General features: G+C 42.1%; 1 protein-coding gene across 1 annotated transcript in view; it reads left to right on the top strand.

Annotated features, from left to right (window-relative positions):
- The window catches only part of LOC141116679 (NACHT, LRR and PYD domains-containing protein 12-like), a 329,149-nt gene that overhangs the window by 244,553 nt on the left and 64,784 nt on the right, over window positions 1-19,812 (top strand). Inside the window, exon 10 of the mRNA XM_073609070.1 lies at window positions 8,956-9,120. Within this exon, the coding sequence (XP_073465171.1) occupies window positions 8,956-9,120 (165 nt within the window). The remainder of the gene's footprint in view (window positions 1-8,955; window positions 9,121-19,812) is intronic.

The raw sequence follows: 19,812 nt of genomic DNA, 5'->3' as shown, positions 1-19,812 counted from the left end.
ACAAAATGCGTAGAGCTTCCAACTACCGTTATGTGCACATAATTAGTACTCATGTATGGATGTTCCACTCTATTGATCTTACTTGTCTTTTCCATGTGACAATTCAATATGTCACACATCAATACATTATAATTTTTATACATATTTCATGTCCTATTAATCCTATGTTTGTTAACAAAGAAGCCCTTGTTGGAATGCTTTTTTAACCCCTTCCCGACCGGAGCACACTGATGTAAGTCAGCAGAATGGCACGGCTGGGCAAATGGACTTACAGGTACATCCATTTGAATTCCCCGCCGTGCCATTGCATGCGCGCCGGCCAGGAGCTCCGTGAGTCGGGTCGCAGCTCCCGCGGACTCGATCGCCGCGGGGATACCCGCGATCGCCTCACGGAGAAGACGAACTGGGAGATGCTGATGTAAAGAGCATCTCCTCATTCTGCCTAGTGACAAGTGTCACTGATCACAGCTCCCTGTCATCGGGAGCAGTGATCAGAGTAATGACACTGCTAGCCCATCCCCCTACAGTTAATAATCACTCCCGTAGGACATACTTAACCTCTCCCCGCCCCCTAGTGGTTAACCCCTTCACTGCCAGTGTCATTTACACAGTAATCAGTGAATTTTTAATCGCACTGATCGCTGTATAAATGACAATGGTCCCAAAAATGTGTCAAAACTGTCCGATATGTCCGCCATAACGTCGCAGTCACAATAAAAATCGCTGATCGCCGCCATTAGTAAAAAAAAAATTATTAATAAAAATGCCATAAAACTATCCCCTATTTTGTAAACGCTATAACTTTTGCGCAAACCAATCAATAAACGCTTATTGCGGTTTTTTTTACCAAAAATATGTAGAAGAATACGATCAGCCTAAACTGAGGAAAAAAATGTTTTTTTATATATTTTTGGGGGATATTTATTATAAGAAAAGTAAGTATGGTATTCCTGCGCTACCATGAACAATGGGAAAGACTAAAATGAGGGGGGGGGAGGGGGGGGAAGACGGGGGGGTGGACCAGCAGCTTGCACCGAAAAGGGTCCAACCTGGCCCTAAAGGGTAACTCAAAAACAACAAGGGGTGGTGGTGCTGCGCTAGTCTTAATATAAAGTATCTAAAACATTGCCAAGTTAGAAGAGTGGCATCTTGCCTAATGTTAGAAAATAAGAGTGAATTATGTGTGTTATAAAACAATCAGCTGTGTTCGTGAGTAAATAAAGGGTACAGTGGGCTGTACTATAGTACAGAATGCCTCTGAGTGTTACAAATAATCCCAGTAAGGTGATATCTATGCAGAGTGACAACACCTTCAAATAAAATAATCACATAAATAAACAAAATCCACACTTAAGCTAAGGGGTGGCTTTCTGTGCATAAATTGTCCAGAGTAGAGAAATTATAGCTGAATCTTCAGCTGTGGTGCAAACCTCTATATACATACAATAAAGCATAAGCGTATATAAATAAAAACATGGATCAAATTCCAGTGCAGTAAAAGTCATAAGTATATGAACAGTCTCTTCAGAGTGAGTTTAAAGTGTCCAGTGTTGGCAATCCGTGCTCACAAACATAAGGTAACGTTCAACAAAATAAAGTGACTTCGTGCATCAAAGATAACTTCAAACAGCTTCTTAAACGTGCTTAATAGGGAACGTGAAGGTAGCAGCTAGATTCTAGCGTTGCTTTCCTCGGATGGGTGAGAAATGTGAAGTGCAAGCTATAGTCCTCTTCATGCAGCAATCCTATAATGGAGGGCAGTGGCCCCTTACCTCACTATGCTGAGGTTACAGCATGAATCACTATGTATGGTGTCTCCTAGGGGGGTCAGTCCTGGAACTCAGACTATCCTCCAGTATACCTCAGGTCATGCAGAGGTACAGCGGCCAGAAGGAAAAACGAAAATGCCACATAGTGTAGTAATTTTGCAAAAATGGAGGTTTTATTCACAGCAAAATAAGGTACTCACACAGTGGTTTCAACAGGGGATGTAGTGTATCCTTACGAGCGGCGAGCTCGTATGTTGCTACAGTGGAGGGTGCCGGTCCCTACGCGTGGCGTCACGGGTCACGTGGCTTCTTCAGGGGATCCCCTTGGGGAAAAAAGGACGTCAATTTTGTTTGGTAGACACGTCGCACAACCGCGCAATTGTCAGTTAAAGCGATGCAGTGCTGAATCGCAAAAAAACGCTCTGGTCAGGAAGGGGGTAAAAATCTTCCGGGGCTGAAGCGGTTAATGAAATACAAAATACTATTTTATAGCTATGTGCATAAATATGTAAAAATATATGAATGTTAAAATTAATTCATTAAAATGGCTGTTTTATCCAATTTACATTTCTTCTCCCATGTGCCTCATTTAAAGTCCCGCCTTCTGTTCTCCCTTTTCCCCTCACCTAATTCTACACCTTCATTCCTCTCAGTGCAGGTCTCAGAGAGGACCGAAGGTATAGTGGTGTTGGAGATCCCAGCTGATGAGGAGCAAGGAGAGATTCTCTTTGTTCTTTGGTGTTTGTCTTTTAGGTACACTTGCCAACGAACTGCATGGCAGTTAGACATATGTCTGGTCAAGCATGTGGTGCCCAAGCGGCTGCTGTTTTGGCCACGTGAGGTACGCTTCAGACATATGTTGCAAAAATCAGTGGTGGGATCTGATGCACTCGTCTCAAAAAAGGCCCACACCAAAGAACTTTTGGAATAACGCACAGACAGCAGCGCCCTGCACATGCGGAGCTCTGCTGTGTGATGCAGTCAGTGTGCTGCCCTTGGAGGGCATCCTGCCTTGTTGGTGATGTTCCTCCTCCTCCTCCTCTCTCCTATCAGGCACCCACGTGGAATCAGTGACTTCATCATTCCCTCCCTCCTCATCACTGGAGCAATCCTGGCAGTATGCTGCAGCAGGGGGAACATGACTGCCAGATTGCTGTCCTTCTTGGGCACCCCTCTGTCTGGGCTCACGTTACTGCCTTCCTCTAGCTGAGTGCCATCATCGGAGCCTTCAAAACACTGGGCATCCTCCTGGAGCATGTACCCAACACTGTGGTCAAACAGTTCGGGGGACTCCTCAGGAGAACATGGTGGGGCTAGGGAAGGAGTGACTCATGCCATTGAGCCGAGGGAAGAGGCCGCGTTGGCAGCTGCTTTGCCAGAGAAAGTACTCTGAGCCTGGGTGAGAGAGGATGAAGAGGATGAGGACGGCTTGGTCATACACTCTACCAAGTCTTCCGCATGTTGTGGCTCAACACAGCCAGATGCCAATAAAAGGACAAGTGTGTCCCACGGCCACGTGCTGATAAGGATGCACCGTCTCCATGACCAGCACTGTTGCCTCTAGACACAGAGCCTGCTTGCCCTCTTTTATTGGCTTGTGACTGTCTGCCTCTCCTTGTTGGCCTTCCAGACATACTAATGGCCTGCAGTGAGCTGTAGCTGCACAAAGCTGGGATGTATATTAGGGATGAGCCGAACACCCCCCTGTTCGGTTCGCACCAGAACTTGCGAACAGGCAAAACATTTTTTCGAACGCGCGAACACAGTTAAAGTCTATGGGACACGAACATGAATAATCAAAAGTGCTAATTTTAAAGGCTTATATGCAAGTTATTGTCATAAAAAGTGTTTGGGGACCTGGGTCCTGCCCCAGGGGACATGGATCAATGCAAAAAAAGTTTTCAAAATGGCCGTTTTTTAGGGAGCAGTAATAATGCTTAAAGTGGAACAATAAAAGTGTAATATCCCTTTAAATTTCGTACCTGGGGGTGTCTATAGTATGCCTGTAAAGGGGCGCATGTTTCCCTTTTTTAGAACAGTCTGACAGCAAAATGACATTTCAAAGGAAAAAAAGTAATTTAAAACTACTCGCGGCTATTAATGAATTACCGGTCCGACAATACACATAAAAGTTCATTGATAAAAACGGCATTGGAATTCCCCACAGGGGAACCCCGAACCAAAATTAAAAAAAAAAAAATGACGTGGGGGTCCACCTAAATTCCATTCAAGGCCCTTCAGGTCTGGTATGGATATTAAGGGAAACCCCGGCCAAAATTTTTAAAAAATGGCGTAGGGTGCCCCTCAAAATCTATACCAGACCCTTCAGGTCTGGTATGGATTTTAAAGGGAGCCCCGTGCCAAAATTTAAAAAAAATGGCGTGGGGTCCCCCTAAAAATCCATACCAGACCCTTATCCGAGCACGCAACCTGGCAGGCCACAGGAAAAGAGGGGGGGACGAGAGAGCGCCGTACCAGGCCACATGCCCTCAACATTGGGAGGGTGCTTTGGGGTAGCCCCCCAAAACACCTTGTCCCCATGTTAATGAGGACAAGGGCCTCATCCCCACAACCCTTGGCCGGTGGATGTGGGGGTCTGCAGGCGGGGGGCTTATCGGAATCTGGAAGCCCCCTTTAACAAGGGGTCCCCCAGATCCCACCCCCCCTGTGTGAAATGGTAGGGGGGTACAAAAGTACCCCTACCATTTCACAAAAAAACTGTCAAAAATGTTAAAAATGACAAGAGACAGTTTTTGACAATTCCTTTATTTAAATGCTTCTTCTTTCTCCTATCTTCTTTCTTCTATCTTCCTTTGGTTTCTTCCTCCATCTTCCTCTTCTTCTGGTTCTTCTGGTTCTTCCTCCGGTGTTCTTGTCTGGCATCTTTCTCCGCAGCGTTGGCATCTTCTTCCCTTCTTTCCCTCGGGCCGTTGCGCATCCATGATGGCATGGAGGGAGGCTCTCGCTGTGTGACGCTTCTCTCTTCATCTTCTTCTCTTCATCTTCTCTTCATCTTCTTCTCTTCATCTTTTTTTTGGGCAGCTCCGCATCCATGATGGCATGAAGGGAGGCTCCCACTGTGTGACGCTTCTCCTCTTCTGACGGTTCTTAAATAATGGGGGTGGGGCCACCCAGTGACCCCTCCCCCTCTGACGCACAGGGACTTGACAGGACTTCCCTGTGGCATTCCCTGTGACATCAGAGGGGGCGGGGTCACCCGTTACATAACCCCGCCCCTTCTGACGTCACGGGGAATGCCACAGGGAAATCCCCATCAAGTCCCCGTGTGTCAGAGGGGGGCGGGGTCACCTGGTGGCTTACCGGTACCGGTACCCCCTTACCATTTCACACAGGGGGAGGGCGGGGATCTGGGGGTCCCCTTGTTAAAGAGGGCTTCCAGATTCTGATTAGCCCCCCACCCGCAGACCCCCACAACCACTGGCCAAGGGTTGTGGGGATGAGGCCCTTGTCCCCATCAACATGGGGACAAGGTGTTTTGGGGGCTACCCCAAAGCACCCTCCCAATGTTGAGGGCATGTGGCCTGGTACGGTTCAGGAGGGTGGGCCGCTCTCTCATCCCCCCTCTTTTCCTGCGGTCTGCCAGGTTGCGTGCTCGGATAAGGGTCTGGTATGTATTTTTGGGGGGACCCCACACCGTTTTTTTTTGGGTTTTTTTTTACGCGGGGTTCCCCTTAAAATCCATACCAGACATGAAGGGCCTGGTATGGAATTTAGGGGGACCCCCACGTCATTTTTTTTTTAAATTTTGGTTCGGGGTTCCCCTGTGAGGAATTCCCATGCCGTTTTTATCAATGAACTTTTATGTGTATTGTCGGACTGGCAATTCATTAATAGCCGCGAGTAGTTTAAATGACTTTTTTTTCCTTTGAAATTTCATTTTGCTGTCAGATTGTTCTAAACACGGGAAACATGCGCCCCTTTACAGGCATACTATAGACACCCCCCAGGTACGAAATTTAAAGGAATATTACACTTTTATTGTTTCACTTTAAGCATTATTAAAATCACTGCTCTCAAAAAACGGCCGTTTTTAAAACTTTTTTTGCATTGATCCATGTCCCCTGGGGCAGGACCCAGGTCCCCAAACACTTTTTATGACAATACCATGAATATAAACCTTTAAAATTAGCATTTTTGATTTCTCCCATAGACTTTTAAAGGGTGTTCCGCGGCATTCGAATTTACCGCGAACACCCCAAATTGTTTGCTGTTCAGCGAACTGGCAAAAAGCCAATGTTCGAGTCGAACATGAGTTTGACTCAAACTCGAAGCTCATCCCTAATGTATGTATATGTGTATATATATATATATATATATATATATATATATATATATATATATATACTGGTACTGTAGCTAGCAGAATCAACTGCCTGCCTGTAGTATTATTAGTATGAGAACACCAGCAATTGTCTTCAGGTAGCTTTAGGTGCACACTGTGCAGAAGACACAGTACACTAGCTGTAAATACTGTAGCTGCCTGCCTGTGGTATTAATAGGAGCAGAACAACAGCAATTGTCTTCCGGTAGCTTTAGGTGCACACTGTGCAGAGGATGCACTACACTAACTTGTAAATACTGCAGCTGCCTGTGGTACTCATAGGATCAGAAGAACACCACCAATTTTCTTCAGGTAGCTTTAGGTACACACTGTGCAGAGGACGCACTACACTAACTTATATATACTGCAGCTGCCTGTGGTACTAATAGGATCAGAAGAATACTACCAATTTTCTTCAGGTAGCTTTAGGTGCACACTGTGCAGAGGACGCACTACACTAGCTTGTAAATACTGCAGCTGCCTGCGGTACTAATAGGATCAGAAGAACACCACAAATTTTCTTCAGGTAGCTTTAGGTGCACACTGTGCAGTGGACGCACTACACTAACTTGTAAATACTGCAGCTGTCTGCGGTACTAATAGGATCAGAAGAACACCACCAATTTTCTTCAGGTAGCTTTAGGTGCACACTGTGCAGAGGATTCACTATACTAACTGTAAATACTGTAGCTAATAGAACTAATAGGATCAGAAGAACACCAGCAATTTTCTTCAGGTAGCTATAAATACTGTAAAAACACCTGCCTGCCTGTCAGTAGGAAGAGAATAACAGGAATATCTAGCTAAACTGAATACAGTGTATATATATATATGTATGTATATATATATATATATATATATATATATATATATATATATATATATATATATATATATATATATATATATATATATATGTATATATATATATATATATATATATATATATATATATATATATATATATATATATATATATATATATATGTATATATATATATAACACCTAGGATGCATATGTATACACAATACACTGTAAGTGCTGCTAACTGACTCGCCTGCCTACTCTATCTAACTTAAATCAAATGACACTGTCTCTCTCTCTCTATATATATCTCTCTCAATGCCGAGACAACACTACACAGGGCCGATGTGCAGGCGGCCTCATATAGTGTGGGGCGTGTACTAAACCCCTGGCTTTGGCCATTTGTGGCTCTCTGTACAGACGGCGCTGTGATTGGCCAAGCATGCGGGTCATAGTGCATGCTTGGCCAATCAGCCAGCAATGCGATGCCTCAGTGAATTATGGGGTGTGACGCACCACTGGAATTTGGCGGGAATGGCCCATATCATTCGTAATTCGATGAACGGTCGAACATGGGTTCGACTCGAACTCAAAGCTTATCCCTATGCTCCAGCCACCTCCCCCACCGCCCATCACTGTGTATAAGAAATCTTTGATAACCATGACAACAAAAGCCTGGTTACCCTTATTTAAAATGGTGCTGGCCGCCTTGCATCGCGTCATTTCCGGTTTAGCGATGCTACGGCCCAGCAATGCCTATTGCCTCCTGGGATTGATGACTCACATCTCCCAGGAGGCATTGCAGAGAGGGGAGAAAATGCTGGGCCACGGCTGAGGACAGGAAGTGCCAACTACTATATAGTATATAACAGTGAGTTTAAGTAAAAAAATATGCCAATTCTTTATCAGCACACACAGCGGCTTTGGAGGGAAATTACTTTAAAATATGGGTGGAACTCCACTTTAAGGTCCCGTTGTCACCGGCCCACTAGGGCACGAAAAGCGCAACTAAAACACCACTAAAGCACTGCAAAAATGACCAGCGATTTAGTGCTGTTTTAGCGGCTCTGCAGTGTGAAAGGGGTCTTACTACACAAGTCACTGTAGGGTGATTGGAGATGGAAGTAGTGGGTTGTAGAAAATCCACTTTTACACATTTACACATAAACTTTCTCTTAATGTTTGTAATTTTTAAGATCACTTTGTTGCTCTTCATGTTTCTGTATTTTTGTACATTATATGTTATATAGATTGAAGTAGCTGTGAATAGGTTGGAGGAGATCTGCCCTTCCTCACATGTATGAAAGTGTATTTTTGTAGTGAATGTAATTGTTATATCTGATCACTATTGGTGGCGTTATCACATCTAGTATAATATGGAAGAATGCAGCACTAGTATATAACATTCACACAATATAAATGTGAAAATATAACAATAAAAGTGAGACTCCTCATCACAAAACTCCCTATAAGTGTATATATAACAATGGTATGGAGAATATTTGACTGATAACTAATGAAGAGAATTTATAATCAGCATATATAAAATTATAGCAGCAATATTAGTTTGAATTTTAAAAAAAGTCCAAATAAAGAACGGTAATAATAAAATCTTCTCCACACCATAAGATCAAATCCTCCACCAGGGTGTTCAAAGGAAATCCCAAAGTACAATGGTGTCACTTTTAGTCAATGAAGTTTCCACCACATGAGTGAGACTTCTGTGCCCATCAAAGTGAATCCACACAACTGAATCCAAGACTTAGCAGAAGGTTGGAGGTGAAAGCCTAGAGGTCAGTGTGAGTGTGTATGGTCCAATCCTCATACAGGAATAATGAATGGATCACACCACCTCATCCACTTTTCATGTCACATTTAGTAATTGGGATCCACAAAAAATTGATTGTGTTTTATAAAGTTATCTAATATTAATGATTCCAATGAAGAGAAATGAGTTCCATTCATGTAGAGAATAGTTACATTCATTCCTGGTGGAGAAATTAATTTTCTTCTGGTAACATTCTTCTCTTCTTCTACAGATTGTCCTCTAATCACCTGACAGACAGTTACTGCCCCCACCTGGCATCTGGAATAAGAAATAACCAGACACTGAGGACACTGGACCTGGCTTCTAACAAGCTGGAGGGTCCTCATTTCAGGGATCTGATGGAAGCTCTGACAACAAGCCGGATAGAGGAATTACAGTGAGTATAACAGGACTGACTGAGACAATAATATTTTTGGACAGTTTAATATCTAAACCACATAAATAATATAGAAATATGAGAATGTCATCAAATTCCATCTTTAGACTCTATAAGGCTCCATGCACACTGGGCTTAAAAAAATGTCAGATCCCTTGGCAGAAAAAACATTCATATAGAGAGTTTATTGTAAAAAGTTTAGACGAGCTGAGGAGAGTTTTGCATTTTTTTCTGCCAGAAAGCTCCAATCAGAAACACGAATCAGAAGGTTTTTTTTCCTGCCTCTAAACGTTGAGCTAAAAAATATGTTTGTAATCGTCCCAATGTGTATGTAGACATAGGAGAACATGGAGCTGCGTCTACAGGCAGAACACAAAACTCCTGTAGTAGTAGCAATGTATTCAGCCAGTGTGCATGAAGCCTAAATATTCAATACTGGACTATTACACTGTATTACCAAAAGTATTGGGACACCTGCTTTACACACACATGAACTTTAATGGTATCCCAGTCTTAGTCCATAGGGTTCAATATTGAGTTGGCCCACCCTTTTCAGCTATAACAGCTTCATTTCTTCTGGGAAGACTGTCCACAAGGTTTAGAAGTGTGTCCATGGGAATGTTTGACCATTCTTCCAGAAGCACATTTGTGAGGTCAGGCACTGATGTTGGATGAGAAAGCCTGGCTCACAGTATCTGCTCTAATTCATCCCAAATGTGTCCTATCGGGTTGAGGCCAGGACTCTGTGCAGGCCAGTCAAGTTCCTCCACCCCAAAATCACTCATCCATGTTTTTATGGATCTTGCTTTGTGCACTGGTGTGCAGTCATGTTGGAACAGGAAGGGGCCATCCCCAAACTGTTCCCACAATTTTGGGAGCATGAAATTGTCCAAAATGTCTTGGTATGCTGGCGCCTTAAGAGTTACCTTCACTGGAACTAAGGAGCCAAACCCAACCCCTAAAAAACACCCCCACATCATAAACCCCCCTCCACCAAATGATTTTGAACAGTGCACAAAGCAAGGTCCATAAAGACATAGATGAGCGAGTTTGGGGTGGAGGATCTTGTTTTGCCTGCAAAGAGTCCTGACCTCAACCAGATAGAACACCTTTGGTATTATTTAGAGAGGATACTGCAAGCCAGGCCTTCTAATCCAACATGATCGTTAGTATGGTGCTTTTGACAGCCGATTTTTCGTCCGACAAAAGCTGGATGTGCAGACTATGAAATTTTTATCATATGTGAACTCAGCATCTGATTTTTGTTTAATCAGTACAGTTTTCACCCAAAATTAATTGTAAGAGTAAGACTACGCATGCTAAGAAACAAAAGAATACATACAAAACTATCCAACACATTACATCACTTCTGAAGTTGTATTCTGTCGGATGAGAATTTTTGTATGGTGAGTAACTTCTTAACTTTCAATATGAGACTAGCATGCCACAAATAAATGAACGAGTGGTCGCCAGAAAATCTGATCGTGTGTATGAGGTTTAAGACTGGGAGGCCCTTAAGTTTATGTGCTTGTAAAGGCAGGCGTCACAATACTTTTGGTAATATAGTGTATGTCTAAACTACATAAATCAAATAATAATAATGGAGATATATTTAGTCTCCTGCTTGTCTCTATATATCACCAATATCAGACAGTTCTCTAAAGCTGGATATAAAAATTTAAAAAATGAAATATCTGCACTAAAAAAGATGAACAACTTTGTGAAAATCTAATGAATGAAAACCAGCCGCCAGCAGGAAGTCTGATATAGAAGTACAAATAGTATAATATAATTCTATGTATAGAGCCCTATGCTTAGTGAAAAAATGTGTGACGAGACAAATGAGAAATCTGCAACCTACAATGTGTCCGAATACCAACACTCTAATGTAGAAGTGATAACTCCACCAATAGTGATCAATAATAAAAAGTAAATTCACTACAAAAATGCACTTTATACATGTGAGCAAGGGCAGATCTCCTCCAACCTATTCACAGCTACTTCAGTCTGTATAACATATAATGTGAAAAAATACAATATCTCCCGAGGTATCCAGACAATGGCCGCAATCACATTACATAGAAAAGAGCCTCCATGTCACTGCCTGGACTCCATCATACACAGCTGCAGTCTGGAGCGGTGTGTGCTCTGAGTTCTGTGTATACTCATGTATATGATGGAAGTGTACAATCTGTGATTCTATATATATTTAAGGATTATATACTATGGAGGCTTTTTCTTTTCTATGTGATGTGATTGCGCCCATTGTCTGGATACCTCGGGTGATATTGGAGATACTACCTGGAGGTCTGACATTCCGTGGCACAGTCTGTTCTAATCAGAAGCCGGCTTGAGCAGAGTGGCGCTGCTGGAAGGATATAAACAAGCGTGTCTGGGCCTTGCTTGTGGGGACAAACCTTTTGGTAAGTGACCTGTTTGCTCACCGATGTGGGGGAGGATTATTGAAGTTGCTGCAAAGAGGTGGAAGTTGATCAGCATTGATTTAAACTATCTGTATGTATCTCTGGTATTTCTGTTAGAACTCTTTCACACTGAGGCAGTTTTCAGACATTTTAGCACTAGAAATAGCACCTGAAAACCGCCTTCCATTTATTTGTATGAGTGCTTTAACAGTGGGGCGATGCGCTTGTGGGACGTTAGAAAAAGTCCTGCAAGCAGCATTTTTGGGGCGGGTTATGAGCATCATAAATAACGCTCCCAAAATGCCCCTACCCATTGAAATGAATGGGCCGCACTTCCGAACGCTTTGAAAGCGCCACAAAACTGGTCTATTTTCTTTTTGTAACCACTTACGGACCGCCCGCCGCAGTTTTACGGGGGCTGTTTGAAGGAGGGTATTGTTGTTATGGCAGCAGCTAACTGCCATAACCCCGGTATCCCCGTCTTCAACGGGCACTCCGCTACAAGATAAAATTGGTCTCTGCGTCGGATTCACCGCAAGATCACTTTTATCAGTGGCGGGAGAGGGGCTCCCCTCCCGCTGCAATCCGGTGCCCTCCGCCGCTTACCAGAGCCATCGGCAGCAGTGGAGGCGATCGCGTCCTGTGTGCTGTCAGGTATGGAGATGAGTGAGATAAAGATGGCCCCCACCCGTCTCCATACAATTGCTGGGCGGAAGCAATGTCAAAACGTCACTTCCGCCCACAGCTCCTAAAGGCACATTTTATTTAAATCATTTTTTTAAATTACAATTTTTTTATTGCATTTTAGTCTAAATATGAGATCTGAGGTCTTTTTGACCCCAGATCTCATATTTAAGAGGTCTTGACATGCTTTTTTCAAGGGATACAGAAAAAACAGAGATAAAACTACGCTATGGAATATGTGAACAATTAATAGTATAAAAAGCAGCAATTCCAACAATAAACATCAATTGTAAAATTAGACATGGAAAAATAAAGGAATCGCGCTAGTTAAATGTTCAATTTTACATACATGACATAAGTGAAAAATATATAATATGTGTAAAAGGAGGATAAATGCATGTAACAACTGCATATAATCCACAATAGTGTCCCATCAAATGGAAAAGGAAAAGTAAATAAAATGAAATAGTGACTCCAAATCACCCATAAATAATCAAAGAAAAGTGCAAGTGATAAACAATGATTGATCCGTGAAAACCAAAGAAGATCCACCACCGGGAATAGAAGGGGTTACTTCTTACCAAATGGCCATGATCCCCCACTACAGAGGATCACAGCTAGCAAGTAAACTTTAAACAGGCTGTGAGAACTTGTATCAGCATCCACTAGGGGTCATCACACCGTCAGCAACAACAGCAGAACTCGTGGCAGAGATGCACCATAAAACACAAAAGGGAGCTTGAGCATGGTCATGGAGGGTCTGGAAGTTGTAGGAAGCGTCTGATTGTCCAACTCGCCCGGTGCAGACTATGAAGCAGGGTGATGCTCCAGCAGGAGTGGATTCGGATGCCGGTGACACTGAATCAAACAGGCTCTGAGATCCTTAATGGACGATGGTTGGACGTTGGTTGGTCCTGGAAACCCCGGATCTCGAGGGGGATCTATCCTCTATGGTCCACGTCATGACTGTCCGTTCAGAAGCCCAAGGGGGAATTCTCCGCCACAAACAAGTCTCCAGAGCATGGATGGTTCCCAAAAAGATAGATAGGACGCCAATAGTGCAGATCAAATGACGTATTTTATTGGATATGACCAATAATCAACAAACGATATAAAAACGTGATCACGTGTAAAACAATAAAATCAAGTGTAGGAAAGAGTAAGGCTCACCCGACGTGTTTCGTCCACATGGACTTCAACAGGGGCATCCGAATCCACTCCTGCTGGAGCATTACCCTGCTTCATAGTCTGCACCGGGTGAGTTGGACAATCAGACACTTCCTACAACTTCCAGACCCTCCATGACCATGCTCAAGCTCCCTTTTGTGTTTTATGGTGCATCTCTGCCACGAGTTCTGCTGTTGTTGCTGACGGTGTGATGACCCCTAGTGGATGCTGATACAAGTTCTCACAGCCTGTTTAAAGTTTACTTGCTAGCTGTGATCCTCTGTAGTGGGGGATCATGGCCATTCGGTAAGAAGTAACCCCTTCTATTCCCGGTGGTGGATCTTCTTTGGTTTTCACGGATCAATCATTGTTTATCACTTGGACTTTTCTTTGATTATTTATGGGTGATTTGGAGTCACTATTTCATTTTATTTATTTTTCCTTTTCCATTTGATGGGACACTATTGTGGATTATATGCAGTTGTTACATGCATTTATCCTCCTTTTACACATATTATATATTTTTCACTTATGTCATGTATGTAAAATTGCACATTTAACTAGCGCGATTCCTTTATTTTTCCATTTTTTCTAGGGATGTTTGCATTCCTTGTAATAGGAATAAAAATGACTTTTTTTTAAAAAACTGTGTAAAAATAAAAAATAAAAAGTAAAATAAATAATAATAATAAAAAAATTTAAACGCACCCCGTCCCGACGAGCTCGCGTGCAGAAGCGAACGCATACGTGAGTAGCTCCCGCATATGAAAATGGTGTTCAAACCACACATGTGAGGTATCACCACAATCGGTAGAGCGGGAGCAATAATTCTAGCCTTAGACCTGCTCTATAAATTAAAACATGCAACCTGTAGAATTTTTTAACCGTCACCTATGGAGATTTATAAGGGTAAAAGTTTGTCGCTGTTCCACGAGCGGGCGCAATTTTGAAGCGTCACATGTTGGGTATCAATTTACTCGGCGTAACATTATTTTTCACAATAGAAAAAAGATTGGGCTAATTTTACTGTTGTCTTATTTTTTTATTCAAAAAAGTGATTTTTTTCCAAAAAAAGTGCGCTTGTAAGACCGTTGCGCAAATACTTTGTGAAAAAAAGTATTGCAATGACCGCCATTTTATTCTCTAGGGTATTAGACAAAAAACAATATATAATGTTTGGGGGTTCTAAGTAATTTTCTAGCAAAAAAAACTGTTTTAACCACTTCAATACTTGCCACTTTCGCCCTCCTCTTTCCCAGGCCAATTTTCAGCTTTCAGCTCTCTCGCACTTTCAATGACAGTTGTGCAGTCATGCTACACTGTACCCAAATGAAATTTTTATCATTTCGTTCTTACAAATAGAGCCTTCTTTTGGTGGTATTTATTCACGACTTTGTTTTTTATTTTTTGCGATATATAAGCGAAAAAAGAGCGGAAATTTGGAAAGAAAAATATTTTCTTCTTTAAAAGAAATCCAATAAAATCGAATTGTGTCATAAATTTAAGCCAAAATGTATTCTCCTGCATGTTTTTGGTAAAAAAATTTACGTTAAGTGTTTAATAATTAGTTTGTGTGATCACGGACAGATGTACGCAAATGATCATGTACAGATGTGTGCAGGTGATCACAGACATATGTGTGCAGATAATCATTGGGACATGTGATTTTAGTGGGACATTGTGTGGGGACATGTGTGGTGACACTAGGTTGGTGATCAGTGAGAAAAAATCTGTAAAAAACAGCTAATACTCACTGATCACCAGCCGGCTGCAGTGATCCCCTGCAACACATGATGGCTGTGATTGGATATGGCCGTCGTGTCATCACGAGGGCCAATCACAGAGTCCTCCTGCCGATTGGAGATGCTCTGTCTCTGGGTGACACAAGCACATCGGGATTGCGCCACTGCGCAGGCACGCGCGATTCCGCTCCTTCTGAGGGATGTTCCTGAACGTCCACTCAGAAGGAGAGAGCACCCACCCAGCCGTTTATGTACATTGGCCAGGTGGGAAGTGGTTAAACATGTAAACACTAAAATCTCAAAACGAGGCTGGTCCTCAAGTGGTTAAAACGGTGTTCAGGCCAAATTTATACTTTTTAAATAAAAATACCCCTATAATACACAAGCTTAATGTATTCTAGTAAAGTTAGTCTGTAAACTAAGGTCAGTTTTGTTAGTTTATAGCATTACTTTGTTATTTTATAAACTTCCAGCAGGCTGTGGCCATCTTAAGTGTGGGCATCTGAAGCCAGACTGTATTTCTTCCTGGATCTCATCCCTGCAGATCTCGCACATGCTCAGTGCAGCACAAGTAGTGTGATAGATTTCAGGTCAGGTTTCCATAGTAACGGCAGTGTCAGAGGAAGTTGCTGCCCCTTAGCTATGCAAACCTCTCCTCCTCATCCTCCTTCCAGGAACCAGGAAATAAATTACAATTGCATTATTTCTTGCATTGCCTACCTGCAAATGGCGTAGACCAAGTAAAGATGAATTTCTATGACATCACATCACAACATCCCCCGCAAATCGCATCACAACACCCCCCCATATCGCATTACATAGCCCCCCCACAAATCACATCACAGCACCCCCCGCGAATCGCATCACATTGCCCCCAGCAAATCACATCACAACACCCCCCACAAATCGCATCACAACACCCCTGAAAATTGCATCACATTGCCCCCAGCAAATCGCATCACAACGAACATCCCCAGCAAATCGTATCACATTGCCCCCCCCAAATTGCATTACAACAACCACCACAAATGGCATCTCATTGCCCCAGCAAATCGCATCACAACACCCCCCACAAATCGCATCACAACACCCCCGAAAATTGGTTCACATTGCCCCCAGCAAATCGCATCACAACAAACACCCCCCGCAAATCGTATCACATTGCCCCCCCCAAATTGCATTACAACAACCACCACAAATGGCATCTCATCGCCCCAGCAAATCGCATCACAACACCCTAGGGCTGGGAGATTTTCCCCCTCAAAAAAATCTGCGATTTTTTTTATAAAAAACTCGATTCACGATTCGAATCCGATTTTTTTTTTTATTATATTAAAGTGCATCAACAAACAAAATTTCCAAAAAATTTAAGTGCATTTTAAACATTCTTTGCAAGGAAAATGTGCCTATCAACAACAGCAGGTTGAGGCAAGCTCGGTGACAGGTGACAATATCCCCACAAAACAACAAAAAATCCTGAGGTAACTGACTCTAAGACTGGCCATACTTACTACCTATAGATTATCTGCAGATTTCTACGGTCAGGTCAGATGGAAAAAGTGGAACAGATTCCTCCATCTATGCTGAACTGTGTGGATGGAAGAATCCATCTCCCACTGGCCCAAGCTTCCATATCTTGCGCTCGTCGGCCCCGCTGGCTCTCACAATACCTGAACATTCTGATTGGGTGCAGGCATTGTTTGGTTGAGAATCCAGCGGGGCCGACTAGCAAGATACTGAAGCTTGGCCCAGTGAGAGTTTCCTCGATCCACATAGTGTAGCGTACATTACAATACACACTACATCCCTGTATATACTGACACATTACATCACTGTATATGATGACACACTACATCACTGTATACTGACACACTACATCCCTGTATATACTGACACACTACATCCCTGTATATACTGACACACTACATCCCTGTATATACTGACAAACTACATCACCGTATACTGACACACTACATCACTGTATATACTGATATACTACATCACTGTATATACTGACACACTACATCACTGTATATACTGACACACTACATCACTGTATATACTGACACTACATCACTGTATATACTGACACACTACATCACCGTATACTGACACACTACATCACCGTATACTGACACACTACATCACCGTATACTGACACACTACATCACTGTATATACTGACACACTACATCACCGTATACTGACACACTACATCACTGTATATACTGACACACTACATCACTGTATATACTGACACACTACATCACTGTATATACTGACACACTACATCACCATATATACTGACACACTACATCACTGTATATACTGACACACTACATCACTGTATATACTGACACACTACATCACTGTATATACTGACACACTACATCACCGTATATACTGACACACTACATCAGTGTATATACTGACACTACATCACTGTATATATCCACAGATCCACATAGTGTAGCGTACATTACAATACACACTACATCCCTGTATATACTGACACATTACATCACTGTATATGATGACACACTACATCACTGTATACTGACACACTACTTCCCTGTATATACTGACACTACATCCCTGTATATACTGACACACTACATTCCTGTATATACTGACAAACTACATCACCGTATACTGACACACCACATCACTGTATATACTGACATACTACATCACTGTATATACTGACATACTACATCACTGTATATACTGACACACTACATCACTGTATATACTGACACACTACATCAGTGTATATACTGACACACTACATCAGTGTATATACTGACACACTACATCAGTGTATATACTGACACACTACATCACTGTATATACTGACACACTACATCACTGTATATACTGACACACTACATCACCGTATATACTGACACACTACATCACCGTATATACTGACACACTACATCACTGTATATACTGACACACTACATCACTGTATATACTGACACACTACATCACTGTATATACTGACACACTACATCACCGTATATACTGACACACTACATCACTGTATACTGACATACTACATCACTGTATATAATGACATACTACATCACTGTATATACTGACACACTACATCACTGTATATACTGACATACTACATCACTGTATATACTGACACACTACATCACTGTATATACTGACACACTACATCACCGTATACTGACACACTACATCACTGTATATACTGACACACTACATCACTGTATATACTGACACACTACATCACTGTATATACTGACACACTACATCATTGTATATACTGACACACTACATCACCGTATACTGACACACTACATCACCGTATACTGACACACTACATCACCGTATACTGACACACTACATCACTGTATACTGACACACTGCATCACTGTATATACTGACACACTACATCACCGTATACTAACACACTACATCACTGTATATACTGACACACTACATCACTGTATATACTGACACACTACATCACTGTATACTGACACACTACATCACCGTATACTGACACACTACATCACTCAGTGATGTAGTATGTCAGTATACAGTGATGTAGTATGTCAGTATACAGTGATGTAGTATGTCAGTATACGGTGATGTAGTATGTCAGTATACAATGAAATAGTGTGTTTCAGTATACAATGAAATAGTTGGTTTCAGTATACGGTGATGTAGTGTGTCAGTATACAGTGATGTAGTGTGTCAGTATACAGTGATGTAGTATGTCAGTATACAGTGATGTAGTATGTCAGTATACAGTGATGTAGTAAGTCAGTATACGGTGATGTAGTATGTCAGTATACGGTGATGTAGTATGTCAGTATACAGTGATGTAGTATGTCAGTATACGGTGATGTAGTGTGTCAGTATACAGTGATGTAGTGTGTCAGTATAAAGTGATGTAGTGTGTCAGTATACAGTGATGTAGTGTGTCAGTATACAGTGATGTAGTATGTCAGTATACGGTGATGTAGTATGTCAGTATACGGTGATGTAGTATGTCAGTATACGGTGATGTAGTGTCAGTTTACAGTGATGTACAGTGATGTAGTGTGTCAGTATATACAGTGATGTAGTGTGTCAGTATACAGTGATGTAGTGTGTCAGTATATACAGTGATGTAGTGTGTCAGTATATACAGTGATGTAGTGTGTCAGTATATACAGTGATGTAGTGTGTCAGTATACGGTGATGTAGTGTCAGTTTACAGTGATGTACAGTGATGTAGTGTGTCAGTATATACGGTGATGTAGTGTGTCAGTATATACAGTGATGTAGTGTGTCAGTATATACAGTGATGTAGTGTGTCAGTCTATACAGTGATGTAGTGTGTCAGTATATACAGTGATGTAGTGTGTCAGTATATACAGTGATGTAGTGTGTCAGCATACAGTGATGAGCACATTGCTGTGTGATGTCATATGGGGGTATTGTCATATATTGAGCACAGTGCTGTGTGATGATATATGGTAATGATGTAATGTAATATAAGAAGGTTGAATATATGGAATGGGATGTGACTTCTCTCCTCTGATGGATAATTCTTTCTGGCAGTGATCACATTGCTATCTCATGAAATACACCATACAGGCAGCACTCACCCTCCCTTCTCTCTATCTCTGCAGCCCGGGACTGTCCCTGTGATCC

Source organism: Aquarana catesbeiana, linkage group LG13 (genome assembly GCF_042186555.1).
Source record: "Aquarana catesbeiana isolate 2022-GZ linkage group LG13, ASM4218655v1, whole genome shotgun sequence".
Classification (NCBI taxonomy): Eukaryota; Metazoa; Chordata; class Amphibia; order Anura; family Ranidae; genus Aquarana; species Aquarana catesbeiana.
Note: the sequence above shows the minus strand (reverse complement) of the source record. Positions and strands in the feature narration are given on the sequence as shown.